Source organism: Hydractinia symbiolongicarpus, chromosome 10, assembly GCF_029227915.1.
Source record: "Hydractinia symbiolongicarpus strain clone_291-10 chromosome 10, HSymV2.1, whole genome shotgun sequence".
In the NCBI taxonomy this organism is placed as follows: domain Eukaryota; kingdom Metazoa; phylum Cnidaria; class Hydrozoa; order Anthoathecata; family Hydractiniidae; genus Hydractinia; species Hydractinia symbiolongicarpus.
The window spans coordinates 21424368-21442931 of NC_079884.1; the positions used below are offsets into that span (position 1 = coordinate 21424368).

The 18564-nt window shown below is 33.4% G+C and overlaps 1 protein-coding gene across 4 annotated transcripts; it reads left to right on the top strand.

Annotated features, from left to right (window-relative positions):
* Positions 1–867: 867 nt before the first annotated feature.
* Positions 868–18322, top strand: LOC130662348 (zinc finger protein 729-like). Of its 4 annotated transcripts, none has more exons than XM_057461195.1 (3): positions 868–998; positions 8698–8805; positions 12533–18322. In XM_057461195.1, the coding sequence occupies exon 3, from the start codon at positions 12533–12535 to the stop codon at positions 17621–17623; it is 5091 nt and encodes a 1696-aa protein (XP_057317178.1). In that variant the 5' UTR covers positions 868–998; positions 8698–8805; the 3' UTR covers positions 17624–18322. The 4 variants fall into 4 exon arrangements, with proteins under 4 accessions (XP_057317178.1, XP_057317177.1, XP_057317176.1 ...); XM_057461194.1 differs by lacking the exon at positions 868–998 and adding an exon at positions 2100–2169; XM_057461193.1 differs by lacking the exon at positions 868–998 and adding an exon at positions 5033–5139.
* Positions 18323–18564: the final 242 nt, after the last annotated feature.

The window sequence follows — 18564 nt, forward strand, 5'->3', positions numbered from 1 at the left end:
AGAGATGACAACAAAGTATACGAACATGGATGTATCCGCCGTTTGTGTTTATTGTCCGATTGTCCGACTTGAGCAAATTATAAACTGTTTTTATTTCAAAATTGTACTTTCTAAATTGACAGCTCGAGGCTAAGGCACCGGGTAAAAGCATTAAAAATAGCCACTGGTTTGCGACAAGAATGTATAGACTTAAACTTGTTGAATTTGAATATAATTGCGAAAAATGATTCCAGCTTGCTTACTTTTTAGCTGACTTTTTGTCTGACTATGAAACGACTACGATGCATTGCGACCAAGAAAAGCAAAATGTTCCCGGGTTTCCTCCATAAAGTATTCAACTGATTTTTTTAAATGTACTTTTAAAAATTTTTTTTTTCGTCATAACACTGAAACTTTATTCTAATGCTAATAGCATTCAATGAATGAATAATGCATAACTGATAGATTTGCATCGATTCATCTTTGTGTATAGACGTATGTAAGCAAAATATGTTTCTCGTTCTTCTTGGTGATATATACAGATATATACAGTGAACATAGCACATACTGAGTTATTTCTTGGTGTCAAATAGTTTTTTTTAAACGATGCATGTCTTCAACTTTTAATTTGTATTATTTTCTCTAAAAACATTATAATCAAAATAAGGCGGTAAACATAAAATGACAAGTGGTAGCTACTCAAGCAATCGCACCGATTCAAACAGAGCGTTGAGAATGAATACAAAGAAGTGTCAATGTCTTAACAAGGTTTTAAAAGTTTGATAGCCCATCTTAGCATATTAAGTTGTTGCTATTATGAGAAAGATAATTTCTGTTCGATTAAATGGAGAATATGGTAGTTATATGGTTCATTAAATGTCATGATTTAGTTGTGTTTAAAAGCTTAATAAAGTTAGAAACGGCCTTAAAGTCTTTAGCTTCGTCGTAAAGCTTTTACATGCATAAAAGATTACAAACTTCAAGGCCAGAAAATTTATTGATGAGAAATGTTTAGAAAGGTAAGATCGGTTTATTTGGATTGTGGGGAACGATTCTCACTTTATTTCTGATGTTTTGTTTTTGCTAGATTTTTTATCGTGCCATTGCACGTAGCCTTGTCCTGACTGCGGAATGATTCCTTTAATTTAATGTCGTGTCAACTTTCTTACGTAACCTAACATAATAATACATATCTATCACAAGTTGCCACACGAACTGTTTTCTGTTTTCTGGCAAATTTTGTCAAATTCAGATTAAATTGAGATGAACTCTTTCAACTTAGGTAAACAGAAAGATACATCCTTGCTCTCGATTAGTTGTTTAAATTATCGAGATAGTAACGGCGAATCAACTCGTCATATTTTTGTTTGCACACTAACTTGAAACATAATTTGTAATTAAATTAATTTAAAGTACATGTAAGAACTATATTTTAATGTCAATACATTTTAAGTGAAGTTTCTTCTTGCAATGTGAATTCCATCAGAGATTTTACAATCATCAACAAATGATGCTGAGTGCTTCTTGTGAGTGGAAACTAAATACAGCGTTCATTTGATGCTTAGTAATCTTTGTGTTATTTGAATTTCATGCTGCCATTTCTATGTCATATGACTTCTATTTCAATGTCCTTTCAGATAATATTTCCAGCGTGCTTTTACATTTCCTTTCATCATTCTTTTTGCAATGGGATCAAAAATTGCAATTGTTGAGGTAAAATGCTTCCGTATTTTGCCTATGTATTCACGGAGTTTGTAAATAGAACTTGAAGAACATTCTTTTTAGTCTATTGTACATAAAGTAGTATAAAACCTGAGAAAACCTACGAAGTCTTACGTAATTAATAATTTAAAAAAAAATGTATAGCGAACATCTGGCTTTGCTTCATTTAAAGACGATTGCACCTATATTTTCAGATCCTTAAACGCAGTTAAAATTCTTGCTTGCTCAGATTTGTCAATATTGATTTGAACCATTATTACGTTGGTTAACAAAGGTAAACAGGATGTGATTACTCTGTAGATTTAATTCTAAAGTACTTTATGCAATAACAGTGTTATTTGATCTCTATACAAAAAGTGGTAAAAATAACATTTTTTTAATGAAACGTTTTTTTCTTTGAATCACTTCTTTGATCAATTCGATATTGGAGAGTTAAAGTTTTCCTTTATATCCTTTTTTGCTGAATAGGTAAGACTATTATGTTTTTTCATTATGTAAACAGAAACTTTTTTATCCATAAATCATTATGGACATCTGTTATCTTATCTTAAGCTTCTGTGGTTTAAATTTGCAATAAAAACATCTATAGAATTATTTCTTGTATATTTCCCTGAGGTTCTTATATTTGATGTTTTTAACAATTTTTGAGTTTAGGTGAAACAGCTTGAAGTTTAATTTTTCAATACCCCTATCAACTTATGCAATTAAAACATTGGAAGATAGCTATGATTGAAATTTTGTGGTTGTTAGAACATGAATATCTAATGATACCAGTGCAGCGTTGACAGTACTTTCACCTGAGATCCTAGCAACATTTACTTTGGAGTGGTACCATATAATTTCAACTGAGACAACAATTTTTCTGTTAATTCTTCTAAATATAAATGAAGTTTAAGGGAATAGAAAGGAACAAAGAATGCAAGTTCCTCTATTGTTGTCTATTTTGTTTTTGTTTACAATGCTGTTGTTTGTATTGAAGTTTTTCTGTTCTTTTTTATGGTGTAGTTACAATAAAGATTGTAATGACTCATCATTCTTTAAATCAATGGAAATTAATGTTATCAATTAGTAGTAATTGCGTAAATGTTAATACACTCTAGATTAGATGTAAAAAATTGTTGGGAATGCTGCAATACTTTTGCGAAAAACGCACAAGAAGCCTTACGAAACCTTTCTAATTATCTGTGTTTTTTTATCTTCGGCAAAATATAACTTAAATGCAGTTGCGAAAAGTTCGTAGATTACCAAGCTTTCTTTTTAACACTATGCTAAAAATTTGGGTTATTTAGTTTATCACTTGTCAATGGGAAAATAAATGTTTTGATACATCCAACACTGTAATTAATGCATTACATTTTCCCTTGACTTTTTCTCGTGCATTTTTCATTGGTGCAGTATTTTCTTTACTGTTCTTTCTTGTTGTTGTTGTTGTTGGTTTATGATTTTTTGTTTTAGATTGTAACTATATAATATCACAATATAACGAATCTAGACCATCCCAACTTGCACATTGCAACTAGAGATATGTATTTAGTATTTAGACATCAAGTTACTTTGTTTTCATGCAAATTTGAATAGCACCATAGCGTTTTTGTTAGATTTACTCAGAAACGGACAAATTTAAATAACGTTAACGTTTCCTTTATTATTATGAACAATTTTTCATGGTACAGTCGCATAGTCACATATAGATGAAAACGCTTAATGTCTAATTAGTTTCTCGTATAACTCTGTTGTTTATCTTGAAACTATACTCGTAGTCAAAATAAAACAACAATATTTGGTTAGTCTGACATTCTCAGCACCATGCTTTACCTGTCCAATCTTGTTTAACTCACTAAAGATGGCAATAACCTATCCGAACCAGATTTTTTGCGTGTCCATCCAATGCCGTTATACATGAAGTAGTTGCAACTTGAAGCAACACTAAATTGAAATCAATAAGAAAATTCAGGCAACAGTTTCAGATTCAACTTTTAAATTTTGTTAGTTTGACATATGGAATCTAGCATTTTAAATGACAAGTATGATTAAAAACTTAAAAATTGAACTTCACAAAGCACGAACTCTCTCTTCCTGCGGCTCTCCCACCCAGTTTTGGTAAGGTGTGGTTTACACCGATACATTATTTAACTGTAGCAAATTCGCACATCCTGGAGCAACATCATAACCTGAAATGAACAAAAGAAAAACATTAAGCTAAAAGCGATGACTTTAAAAGACCGTAGTCATTATTCATGTGAAATTAATTTTTTTTTCTATACATTGTTTTTTAACTAAACCAAATGAACGACACACTAGAGAAATAGGACAAAGCACAAAAACAATAATTAACATTGACTTCATTCTTTACAATGTTTTGTATCAACGGGCGTTTTTAATTATTGGTTTGAAGAGGTTTTTTTGGAGCATGTTTTTTAACTTTTTTAAAATATACCTTTTGAGGTAATGCATCAATACTATGTGATATGAATTCTAGGCTGTGTGACCATGGCAAAGCAAAGCCTTATCATTAATGATGACTTAACAAGATATCACGTTTCAACGAAAGTTTTTTTGTGTATCACAACACTATAATATTCTTATAACACAACAACTTTTTTGCATTCTAAACAGGGGCATATTTTTTAAGTTGTGAAAAAATTGAAACCATTTGCATTTAATAACTGTTTAAAGAATAAAGAACATTTTTCAACTTCCATTTTCACGCAAAACGTCTAGCTGTGCTCAAACTTCGCAAAATTTTACACATGTCTTTTTATCAGCGCATTGATTTATTTTCTTTAAAGTAACATGGCTGCGTGAAGGAGAAGCAAAGTAATGAAATGGACATTGCATATCCCAAAGGGTGAATTAATTATACACAACGAGCACAGCTTAAAGCAAACACTATTTACATCAAGAACAATGCTCAGCTGCTCATGTTCTACATTAAAAATTTTTTTTCTTGTACATAAAACTTGGAGGGTATTCTCTTCAACTCTGTTGTACTCAAAGTCGTCTACTGTGGCACAAAGAATGCTAAAGTACAAAGCAAAGAGGTGAAAAGCTTGCATAGTGAAAGAAACATTTGAATTCTTAGCTATAATGATTCGCACGAAGTAAATTATATTTCCTGTAGAGAAGGGAATTTGAGTGTTTTTATTATGTTCAACTCCGATTTACATAATAACATAATATCTCGCGTTGCTTTTGTGTTCGTTTTGACATTCTGATAAAGATGTAATGTACACTGCCAACAAACCACTTTAATAAATATTGAATATTGCTTTTATTAAACCTTACCCAATGAGAATTGATTGTATTGTTAAGATAACAAAGAGATTATTAACGAGGCTTGGTCGTTTTCATTCAAGTGTGAAAAAAATAAATGTGGAAATTATTTTGATTTCGTGTTGAGAATATTAAGTTGAGATGATGTTAAAAAAATATTACTGGGTAAGTTTCGCACTGTTTTTAAAATATTGTTTAACTTTTCTTCATATGTAATTCAGTTTGAATTTTATTTATTTTATTTCATTAGCTTTACGTTGGAAATATATTTTGTGATTTAAAAGGCTTCCAACATGGTAATTTATATTCAAGTTTTGCATATTTCTCCTAGATTATTTTTTTAATTGGTGTTTATATAGCTAGCTAGCTTGTGTTATTGATTTTTTTATAGGATAACATATAATATTTTTTGTTTTCAGTAACTGCAACGGGTAGTTTTTTCACCTACTTTACAGTTATATAGCTTGGACATTTAAAACAAAGCAAAAACTCGAAAAGGACAGAAACGTGTTTTGTCGGGAAAAACTCTTGATTTTTTATCACAACTTCGCATATGAACTCCCAAGATGCCGCATATGAGTATTCTTAATAACCTCTGAAATAACCTCGTGTTTTAGCTGGGTAATATTTTTAACATCAGGAGACGTTATAACTCCTTTTTATCCAAATTAGCCTTTTTTGTAATTCGCTGTCAGGAATAAGCGCGTTAAACACTAGGTATTGTGTAAAGGTTAACCACACCATACAATTGTGAATCATCTTCAAGTTATCATTATAGGTTTCTGTACAAGCTAGCGATCTGCTTTCAATACTCCTCTTATGTTTACAACAGTTGAGACGCACTTTCTTAAAGGATTATGCAGAGAAAAAAAAAACCTTTCTAATTGCCATTCCTTTGTCACTATCAAACATGTTAAAGTTAGTTACAAGATGGCAATTTAAATTTGGCATCAGAGGATTGGCATCGCTGATATTGCTTGTATGAGCAAATTTTACAAATTTTAAGGAATTTGCTTCGAAGTGCTACAGTAGCAGAATTTAATGGCTAACATTTTTGTTAATTTGTAGAATCTGCGGTTTGCTTCTTTTCCAATAACGAATAGACAAGCCGAATTTTAGGGTTGTTTAGAAGTTGGTGGTGGTGGGAAATTGAAACAGTTTTTTAAATAAAACCAATTTTACAATTATTTTTAAATTATATTTCAAAGCTTTACATTTTTACAATTGGCTAAACTGATTCATACATGGATCGCTTTAAATCTTCTTTAACAATATTTTTAAGCTGCATACGAACTTTCCAATTCTTTTTGTGTCGTGGTCACATTGTCTGTATTCTTTTAAAGCCATGATGTAAAAAGTTGTTCAACACGTCCATGAAAAAAGTTTTATCCTAATTATAATATATTGCACTTTAGCTTGTGAGTTCGTTTTTTAATTTAAAAGAATACTGTAAATAATTTCTTTTTAAATTGAGAATCCAAAAATGGTTTACCATTAAACCTGTCACTGGAAAGCGAATTTCGCAGGTGGCAAGATTGCAGCGCAAACACGTACGAAATTCACACCTTTTTGATAAATTATTCAAATTAGGTTTCTTGCTTTAAGCTATTTCGCTTGTTTGTCTCATAAAATATTTCCCGCTGAATTTTTTGCCTTTCAGTTGTGGTATGCTTTTAGCAAGATTATTATTTGCTTTTAAATGCAAAAACCAATTTATAAATTCTTGAAAAAAGCATTTAACATTAAATTGCACGTCTTTTAGAAGCCGGCGAATAAACTTATGCTGGCAACAACCTAACAACCTCATTTAAATGCTCAGAATTCATCTCATTAATATCTCTGTTTGGTAAGTTTTAATTAACAACAAACTCTGAATTGGAAATTAGACCAGCGATAAGATTGTTTGTCTTTAGACGTAGTAAGTATCGTAAGGTATGCCTGAAAACATTCTATATGAGTACGTCGATTTTAAATATTTTTATTGATATGCGTAATAACTTTTTCAAGATTTCTGTTGGGCACGTGCTCCAATAAAGAAAGTAAGAAACCATATATAACAAAAACAACGAATGATGGCCATTTTTTACTGAATGACCAATTAGCTACTTAAATGTCAATTAGTCACAATTGAACGGATAGGAGGAAATACAGTGTTGAAAAGACATTGTTTTACTATGACTGAACTTTCTGCAGTAGATAGTAAGAATATAGTTGTTGTTTTTATACTGAACTTTCTATACTAAAGAAAGAGGATGAGAAAGAAAAATGTTTTCATTGTTCAGGTGATACTTAAAGTCTCTATCATTTCATTGTGTGTTTTAGTGAAATAGCCACATCAATATATGCGGCGTGCTTAGACTATATTGTATAATGTTGTGGTTGGCTCATTCATTGGTAACATCTGTTTATCGCCATCAATTGAACACTTTGTTGATAATTTCGATTTTAAAAAATAAATAGGTTTAGCGACTCCGTGTAGAATAGAAATATTGTGTATTGTCTGCAAAATTAAAACTACAAGAAAAACCATGCAAATATTCTGTACTAATTTTCAAGTTGCTATCGAGTTGCATTAAAAGTTTTCTTTCTTTTTACCAAATTGTTAGAGTGTTGGGTTTTGTAATACACTTAAATGCTTCTTTTGAACAAAGTGAAGTTTGTAAAATCTCCTTCTGTTTTAATGAGACGCCTTGATACATTTAAATGACAAATAGTAAAACTATTTTCTTATTTCTTTGGCTTATTCTGTGAATGCCACCGGCTTTGGAATACGTTAGAAAGATAAGTAAAATGGCAGAAAATATTGAGCAGGTTCCACCTAGCAATCTCGAATCTCTTGTTTATAAGGTGTTCAGGTTCAACAAGGTGAGATGCCGAGTTTGGTCCGTTTTTCATATCACACATTCTTCATGAAAATCTTTAAAAATAGATTCCAAAATACTAAGGAAAAATTCAATTAGGCAGACGCAACTTTTTCAGATCCTTTTACAGCAGCTCCTTATTTTCAGTTTAAGAAAGCAGCCTTTTTGTGATCGAATTTTTAATCGAACGTTCGACTAACCAATTCGATCGGACTTTTTTCTCCTTATATTAGAATTTTTAATTGAATCAACGTGCATTTTTTTTTTAATAAATGTTTTCGATGTACTGAGTTATTTGTTGTTTATAATAATATCTGAAAACAAGGCGAGCAAGTACCAACTGTCAAGACAGTTTGTATAGATTAATCTTTAAATGACACTCTGTTGCAGAGTTCATAGTTAATTCTTGATGGTTGTACTGCAGAATCAATTAAATCCTAAGAATATGCAATGTGTAGCATCATGAAGCTAAAACAGATGTCAAAAATGTGTTCAGTTTAAAAAGTCGTGCTCATTAGTTTTGACAACTGAAATATTTAAATGTATGTTTGCCTTGACTGTGTGCAATATTGTCGAATATCTGAATGCGAAAATAATAGCGATACAAGAAGAGAAAGTATTTAAAGTTTAATAACTTATAAGAAATATTGAGAGTTGTTGTTTAAATTTGTAAATGTGTAACTTAAAATACGCAAGCAATAATGCACTGTAGTCTGTTGTATTTTATTGCACATTGCAATTAAAAAAAAAGCGTTTCCTTTCTTTTTCCTGCATAAGATCAATTTCATGTTTCTTATGCGCTTCTGAATATTTTTTAGATCTATATGGCATATGAGTTGAGAATTATCTTATTGTATTTTAGATTGTATAATTAATAAATAAACCGAACGAGCACTCCAGGAGAAAGGATTGATGAGAAAAAGATCGAAACCATTTTCGCGGCTATAGAAATAAAAAAAGTTTTAGAAAGGTAAAATTTTATTTTTATTTTATTGTTTAACGCTTGTACACATTGTGTTTGTTATGTTACAGATGCTTTTTCATGTTGTGTTTGTTGCAAAGCGTTTTTTCGTAAAAAACATTTAAACTGTTTCGCACAGGCGTGTTTTCTAATAATTCCAATCTTCTCTTCAATTTCAGACATTTAAACGGATCCCTCGCTTTAGACTATTTTTTTGCACTTAAATTAACTCAAGCTTCGTAGACATTCTTTTTAAGAATAATAAAGCTCCAAAACTGCTAAATAATGTACACGGTCCTGTTTAATTAGAAGTATGATAATGTTTGATTTATATATTTGATAGTTAACATCGCATAAATGAGTGCTTTCTTGGCTGAAAATTATCAACAACTCGCATGTTTTTATCAGATTACTCTAGTCCACATATAAAATGAAATAGGACTTTAAATCAGAAAAACATTTGGCTGACATTTTAATAGCGTTCTTTTTCGGAAGACTTGTCGAAACAATTAGATCTAAATTAAAAATATGTACGCTAAATATTTCTAACCCTTAAAAAATGGTCAATGCTTTCAAGCATCATGATTCTCAATGGGTACAAAACAATGTCAAACAGTGAAACGTCATTTTTTTTTATTTCTTCTGGTGAAACATCGACTGTTAAGTATCCTGCATTGTAAAGCAATTTTGAAATAAATTATCGATGCTGATTTTACTATGTATTGACTTTACCATATCATTTTATGGAATATTTAAAACCTCTTGTACTCCGCATTTTTTTTATTTTCTTCAAAATTTAATCAGATTCAAATAAAATAGTGTAACTATTGTTAAGCCAGGATATAATGTAACATTATGCTTATTTTGAAGTTGACCTTCACAAGTGATTGCATAGGGACGATTTCTATATTAGAGAAGAATGTTATTTTGTTAAATCATATTCTTGAAATGTGCTAATTGTTGCTGATGTCAGCACGTGACAAATTTCGAGACCTTCGTGTGCTCCAACGAGAATCTTTGTACGGAAGCGCCACAACAAATTTTGATCGCTGTCCTCTTGGTCCACGTGTGCACAACAAAAAGCGATTTTACAGCAATAATTAATAGGTGGCTTTCTATGCAGTATAATGTTTTGATTTTGCGTTGAAAACAATTGACATGCGCACCCATTTTTGTAGGAAGAATATGTAAAAAACAGACCACAGATAAAGATCTAATAAGTCCATTTGAAAAACACAATATTGCCTCAAAATTGTTGAAATTTTATTTAAAAAAGAAAATTTAGTTAAAAAATTTATTTCAGCACCTTCTGCTTATGAATTTAAAATAGCCATTTCATATGGTCTTTCTTTTTTTTTTAACTGCAAGAATGTGTGCGCATGCACAAAAATGCAATGTTACAAAAGTTCTGTTAGCTTTTGTAACATTGGAAAGTAATCTTTACTAAAAATAAGAAATGCGTTTAAAATCGTCCACAAAGAATTGATACCTCCGGGGTAGTTTTATTTATTATTTCAAACAAGTTGCAAAATTTCTTTAAAATAAACCCGTTTTTCGTAGCTACTACACTTTTGGACAACTCCTTTTTATTTTATTCATTTATTTATTTATTTATTTGTTTTTTTGTTGTTGTTAAGAATGAGAAGTAAAGAAATGTAATATAAATAGCAAATATAAAAAAAGCAAGCCATAAGAACAAATATATATAGTTGTATCTTCTCAGCTATGTAAACTTGGTTACAAAAATGTTGTTGAAAGCAAGCGAGTAATCGATCTCATTAAGTTGTTGTGTCCCCGTTGGTTAGGTGATACATCAATTTCCTATCCCTGTTAATTTTGTTGCGGTTAAAAATTAACTGATATTGTTATGACAAGGATTTATAGTTGTTTACAGTTAAATCTATGTCATATTGATGACTAAAATTTTTCAGGATGGTGGTGTTACGAAGACGTAAAAGTATTCTCCAGATACATAAAGTTTTGACCATAATTATTAGCCCGTGAAAAATCAAAAAGAATCGGCCTCTGTATATATTTATCGCGCCTCTCTTTCGTGTATTATTAGCGCAATCGAAATACAAAACAAAGCAAACATATTTCGGCCTGCTGATAAAGCACACTTATTGAAGAATCTGTTCAACATTAAGCTAAGAACTGTATTACATTTAAAGATGAAAGACACAAATTAATTGCCCAACGATTTGGACCAAACAAGCGATATTTAATCTTTGTTCAAATATTCGAAGAAATAATTTGCAGCAAAAAAATTGAATCCACGCGAAATGTTCTCTTCTGATTTTTTATTTATTTATTTAAATTAACTATAATAAAGATACTTCTTTATCTTGGAAATTTTTTCGTATCTGTGTTAGTCATTATCAAACTTGCGTTCGCTGAAATCTTGAATCACACCGGTATAAGCTAGCTAAATTAGTATGTAAAATCTAGCTGTACTTTGCAGTCTGTTACCTATGAAGGAAAAAGACTAGAAAGTCGTAGTCTTTTTCTTCGACTTTTGTGATTAATTTTTACCCACCCTCTGAGGTTGAATGGTTGACTCTCTATCGATGCACTGTAAGTTGGTGCAGATTTTTTGTATTGGAAGATGTTTATAAAAATTGTAAAATTCACAAATAAAAATGCTAATAAAAAATGGTCAAATGCAATTCACTACTATATCTAAAAGAAATGCAAAAGATATTTTGCGCGCGAAAATAAGTCAACGCAAGAAATTTTATCCTCAATCTAGGTAAAAATTACTTCATCGTCATTCAAAAAAAAGCGAAGCATTAAGATATCAGTTAACACAAGTTCTACATTTTGTTTCACCTCATGGTTCTTAAAAAATCGAGCCTTAAATAATTTTTAATCTTAAGCAAATAATTGTTTAAAAGCAAATTCAAAAATTAGTTAAAATTATCCAAAGATAATGGTAAAGCCTTGATAATTCGAACAAAAACAATTTTGTTTAAAAATAAAGTGTGTATAGAGAAATCAATAATTGAAACAAAACAAACTTGGTCAAAGTTGATGTTTTACTGATCAATGAAAAAGAGACGGAAAATAAGAGGCCTAGTATCTGCATAGTTTTTTTAAATGTTTTGCATTATAAACCGCGATTTATAAAATGTGCTCACATTTTTGTTCTCCGGTACAAAAACGTTCCATTTTGTTTCTTAAGTTGTGTTATTCTTATTTTCTACAGCTATTTAGGATAATGTTTAACCCTGGGAGGATAAGAAGTTACTAGTTTAACCAACTGGATTGGTGTAGGAGTAACTTTTGCAATTTTCGCGAAGTCAAACCAAGTCATTTATTTATTCATTTTATAAAATGACCTCATTTTCAAATACTTCTCAAATTTAAATCAATTAAGTCAGCCAAGCTGTGTCAGAAAAATGTGATAAATTTCTGTCTAATTATATTTTAATTGCTCTGTCAGTGGTTTAATAAGCAATTTGTGACTATTAAAATTTTATCCACATCATCAGACACCTCGTATGTCATATACAAAGCTAAAATACCCGCATGCTGCTTGTAATGTAGTTTGTGGTTCATTTTACTTTCTAAACAGTTTTATTCCTCGAGTCGTGCCGAAACCTTTCAGCGGAAGACATTTTTCCCGTAAAAGAAACTTCAACTGTATTATTATGATTTTAAAATTGTGAACAGTAGAATCTTAAAATCGAAACTAAAAATGAATGATCTTCAATTATTTTTTATTGCATTTTTTTAGATGCCGAGTGAAAATGCTATTGAGCTATTTAACTGTTCGTTGTGTTCGTTTTGCGAAACCAGTTTGGACCGTTTAGCAAGTCACATACGACAGCATATAAAACCTGACCCAGGCGATACATCGTCAAAGGACGCAATGGTAACGCCGCGCGAATACCCAACTGGACACAGTAACGCTTATATGTCGCAGGAGTCAGCAAGTTCTAATACCAACGGCACTACGAGCAGTATGAGTTATTTTAATCGAAGTAATAGCGAGCAGGTGATCAAACAAGCTGGAAACATTAGTAAACCTAATTACGATTTTATGTCATCGAAAATAGAAATTGTCAACCCAAGGTCCCTAGAATGTGAGAAAGGTACTGCCAAGGGATCTTATATACCTCCGCCGCCTCCATTGATTGAAAAATCGCCTCAATTGGTGCCATATTCTAGAGTTTATACCTCCCAAATAAATCAGAGATTCAGCAACACTATTGTTCAGCAGCATAGTCCTCTAAAAAACGCAGCACCAGTTACCAGATACATACCTGTACATCCACGTGAACCAATATATCATGACGCCAACCGTGGTTACAACAACACCCATTATGTGTCTAACATGAACGGACAAGCAACATATATGACCGAGTTCGTTCCCATTGCACCTGCAAACGTTAAAAACACGTACGATTTGGACAAGATCCCTGTGGATGGACATCCTAGCAGTTCTTTGGAAACATTTCGACCAGGTATTCCTGTTAACAATGGAATGCAGAAAGGGGTAAATGTTTCTTTTGTGTCACCAACTGATCCAAGAAATGGTAACCCTGATATACGTCATCGGCAACATTATGACATGATGCCGCATTACACGTATCCGGTTCGTATAGCAAAACCGCCAGATGATGGCACTCGAGTCCACAATGCAGCATCTCAACATATTCGACCAGTCCAACAGCAACCAATGAAGAACAGTGGACAGAGACCAACAACGACATATCAAATTCAGAACCATGGCCCTCCCCAAATGCAGGAGCTACGTCATTCACATGGTACATCAGTTCAAGCTCATTTGGCAAGTATACAATATTCTGAATTGAAACAGCAAAAAACAACAAATACTTTTGGAGTTCCTAATAAAGGCACTGTCATTTTAAATCCAGATCAATTGTTGTCTGCTACTGGCAATGTTTCATTGGATCAACTAGCTGGATTGCTAATCGTTCCTTTAAAGAAAACTGCAGAAATTTCAACTCAAACTGATCCGGTAGATATTATTACCAAAAATTTAACCAAGCAGAATATCAATAGTACTTCTGTTCAGACTGATCTAAAAATGGGACAGATTAGTGAAGATACAAGTACAAGAGCCTCCACACCCTTATTTGGAAATTATCGTTCTACTGATGCTTTGTTTGAATGTCTCGTTTGTGGTGAGGAGTTAGCCTCTGATCATCATCTTCAGGAGCACATATCAGAAAATCACACACACGTATGCGAGAAATGTTACCATTCATCCACCAGCTTGACTGAACACAACACGCACGTGCTTAACTGCGGAAATTTAAACGCCGAAATGTTATGCCTGGAATGTAACAGCTCCTTCACGTCACTTAAAAAGTTCAATCAACACAGAAGTAAAGTTCATAACGTTAGAATGCCGTTCCGATGTGGTATTTGTAACGTGCCGTTTGAAACGCATGACGCCGTAATGAAACACATGGCTACGCATGATACTGACCAGCCCGAGTTTAAATGCCGCCATTGTATTAAAGTTTTTCAGTCGCCAGATGCTCTGAGTAGACATTTCGCCAGACACAAAATGGTTGACGTGGTTCATGAATGTCGTTTTTGTAAAAAGTCATTTAATAAAGACTCTTTATTGCAAGATCACATCGCTTATGTGCATGTTATCACCGAACCCAAAAACAGTGTCTATTCGGAAATACAATTCGCGCAAACGAATGCTGCTGGGTCAGTTGAAGCTAGAAATGATGAAAATACGAAGATTGTTAGAAAGCATCCTTTGTGTCGGCATTGTGATTTAGCTTTCAAAAACAAGGACCTACTTAGTCGTCATATTGAAGTTTGTTCTAAAAACAAAGATGCAAAAATCTCAGCCTTTATATGTGATGTGTGCAAAGAATACTTCGCATCCGACATTTTGCGGCGACAGCATTTGAAACAAGACCATCGACGCACAAACGGATATCGCTGTCCAAAATGCTCCAAAATATATCGAACATGGAGCAGATTGAAGTTTCATACCAAACAGCAACACCTGAAGAAGTCTTGTCCCGATTGTGAAATGGTGTTTACCAAAGAGCATGTGCTTCGCAAACATCAAGAAGACGTGCATGGTAAACCACAAGGGCAACCAGGAGAACGCGTTTACACTTGCAGTTTGTGCAACACAATGCTCAATACCTTGACCGAGCTTATGAATCATCGACGCGATGTCCACCCTGAGTTATCGCAATTAAAAACTGCGGATCAGTTATCCTCCGCTACCATGCTGAGTGTAATTAACAACAATGACAACGGCTCTGTTGACGACACGGAGTTATCGGTTAGTAAATGTCCTGATTGTAGCGAAATATTCACTTCAAATAAATTATTGTCAGATCACGTCAAAGAAAAACACGCCAATAGCAATAAAAGTAAATTCATATGTAGCACATGCGAGTTATCTTTTGATGACGAGAAACGTTTGAAAAATCATCGTGGTTTAATACACGGTGAAAAACCATTCGACTGTTCCTTTTGCGATAAAAAGTTCCAATACTCCAGCCAAGTGATATGGCACATGCGCTGTCATCAAAAAGATGGGAACGCTCGTGTAAAAACATCGAGCTCGGTGTGGAAGATTAAAAATAGCAAGTATTCTGTCTCTGGAAAACCTAAGTCTTATATTTGCCAGTTTTGCGGGGCTAAATTTAAACAGGAAAAGCTACTGAAAAACCACAAAGGGGCTGTCCACAAGATCAAACTCTTTTCATGCGATATATGCAAAATAAAGTTTGGGCATTCGACAGAGCTTATTTGGCATGTTCGCACATGTCGCGCAAAATTTAGACGTCTTAACCCAGGTGTCGATTTACCTCTCAGTGCGAAGACAAAGGATAGCGCCGCCTCAGAAGAGAATCGAGTAGACAGTCCAATGGAAGATGTTTCGTCTAACGATGACGAAACAGTACTGGATCCGAAGTCCAACTTACTACACGACCGTGTCTCAATGACACGGTTAAAAAGTCCGGACTCATCACGTTTTCAACTAAGTAACCATGAAGCACTTGAATTACTTAAAAATGAACCGGAGTTTGAACCGAATATTGGGGAGTATTCCTGTCCTATATGTCAGAAATCAACAAAGTCGATTACTGGTATGAAAACGCACTACGGCCGTTGTCATGGCGTCTGGGGAAAAGAATCATCTCATAAAAATGATGAAAGCAATGAAGTTGCAATATTCCCTTGCAAATATTGTGATCAAGAATATCAAAACTTTGACGAGTTATGCTCTCATACAGCTGTAGAGCATGGTATTAACATCACAATTGACGATGTCGACGTGGAGACGCGTCAGGAATTCTTCAAAAATGACGTCGAAATCACCGTCTATGTTTACACCTGCCCTCATTGTGACGTTTCGTTTGACAACACAAAAGCAATAAGAGTTCACGCTTTTAAGAAGCACGGTATACTGTTAAATGATAAGGAGTTGAATGAATGGAAATCGTCACCTGGTAACCAAGGGACGGGTGCACCTGGGAGCCGACAAGGAGATGAACTACGCTACAAATGTCAACGATGCAAAGCGAAGTTTAGAACGACGAAAGCTATTCGTATTCACACTTTCAAAAGACACGGTTTTATTTTATCAAAGAAAGAATTAGCTCGTTCTAAATCGTGGGTATCTAACTCTAGTTTAAACTCACCGGTAAATCGTAACAAGGGCAAGGATTTAATAGAAGAACCAAATCCATGTGACAAGTGCGGACGTGTATTCGGAAATTATCGAGCACTATTTACGCACTACAGACAGGCGCATCGAATTACGAACGAGACATTCGTTCCAAGAAAACCATCACGTACCGAGCTCACTGCAAACTTTTCATCAGTAGAAAAGAACGAAGAGGTAAAGAATGATCATACACCTGGAGTAAATAGTCCGACAGGTGCTACTGCCGATTCCATTGATTGCCCGAAATGTGATCGCTCCTTCACCCAACATAAGTCACTCGTTGCACATTTATATTCTGCGCACAAGATATCAAAAGACCAGTACTCCGATTTCTGGCCTAATGGAGTTCCTATACTCCCTCGTGTAAGTTCCACTTGTCCAACATGCAACAAGGAATGTGTAGATGGTCGTGCTATGCGGATACATATGTTTAAAGCACATGGAACGCATTATCGTGATCTTGAAAAATCATTAACTGAAGTAAGCGAGCCATACGATGCAAACGAAAACCGAGGCGCAGATCCAGTTGATGAAAACGAACTGAGTGTAGTTGATGACGTTAAAGGACCTCCAGTGTGTTTCATATGCGACAAACATTTTAAAGGTCGTCGAGCCCTGATGACGCACGAGTTTAAATTTCATGGTATTCGGTGGGTTGGACGAAAACGAATATTCCCACAACATGTTCGAAACTTGCCTGTTGTAAATAAACGTCAGTCTTCAACGAAAAGAATATTTGCAGAGAGCAGCACGATAGCTAAAGAGGAGAACGTCTCTGATGATTCAACGTCAAAACCTAGTAATGGATTCGTTTGTCCAGAATGCGATGCACGTTATCATAATCGGCGTGCTATGACAACTCACTTGTGTCGTATCCACAGATATAAAAAGGAAGGGATTCATGAGTATTTTCGTATTAAACCCGCTGATGACGATAGCGATGCAACTAATACAGCTGATTTGGCACCAGACGACATGTCGGATAATTTAGTGATCGTTGAAACGTCGGATAATGATGAAGCACCGCAAATTTCAAATACTCACTCAATACCTGAAGAAACAAGCACGGAGAACGTTTCTACTCCAAAAGACGTCAGCGACAAACTTGATGAAATGAAATCAGATCTAACAGTTGCTATTTTATAGAAAGCTTTGAGTCTGTTTTGATTATGTTCATTTTTTTAACATGTAAATGTTTTTTGGCCATTTGGCCAGATCAGTTATTTTCGATAAAAAATTTGTCACAGCAATGTTTTTCAGAAGTGACTTTACATTTACTGGCTGTCCATCAGAGATAAAAAAGCTTCTTTTAGTGTTGTTAAGTCTTATTCTACTCCTTACCATCTAATGTGAAACCTATTAAATCTCTAGGTAATTTACCATAATTAAAGGCTATTAATTTATTGTTTGCAATTACGCAGCTTTTGAAAGTGGTCTCTACTTTAGTTGCATTGGTCAGTCACACGAAAACAAAATGTTTGTTTTCGATATTTTGTTTATTACAGCTATTTTTGCTTGTGTTAATGGTAATATTGTCTGCAGTGATCACGTGGTATGCAACAAAATTACCCATTTGAGAGAAAAACGATGTTGTGTTGACTGTGTGGTGCACGTCTCTCTTAATTGTTATTCCACTTGAAAACGTCTTAAGGGTAGATGTTTTATCGTCCACCTATTCAACAACAACTATTGGGCAATATATTTACTAATAATGTTACTTAATACTGTACAGTTGTATTTTTTACATATTTTTCTTTTTATTTACATATTTTTACTGCGTTTGTGGTGTTGATTATATGCTAGTTACATTTTTTTCAAATTTTAATAAAAAATTATAAAAAGGTACTTTGTTTGTCTTAACTGAATTAAAATATATAGGGTTTGATAACTAATTCAGATTATTACAAGACAATAAAGAAATGGAAACTAGTTGTCAGTTGTTAGTACGACAAATTAAAATATCCTGGAATGTTGGAGTGGGGAAATACAGACGTTGGTGTTTCTTAAATGTATATTTCTAAGGGTCAATACAGTAGGCTGAAACGTGGCATGCAAATCTCGGAGGATCTCGGCAACCCATCAAAAAG

Coding starts and splice junctions, on each gene's coding strand:
- LOC130662348 (XM_057461195.1), top strand. CDS start 12,533: ATGCCGAGTGAAAATGCTATTGAGCTATTTAACTGTTCGTTGTGTTCG.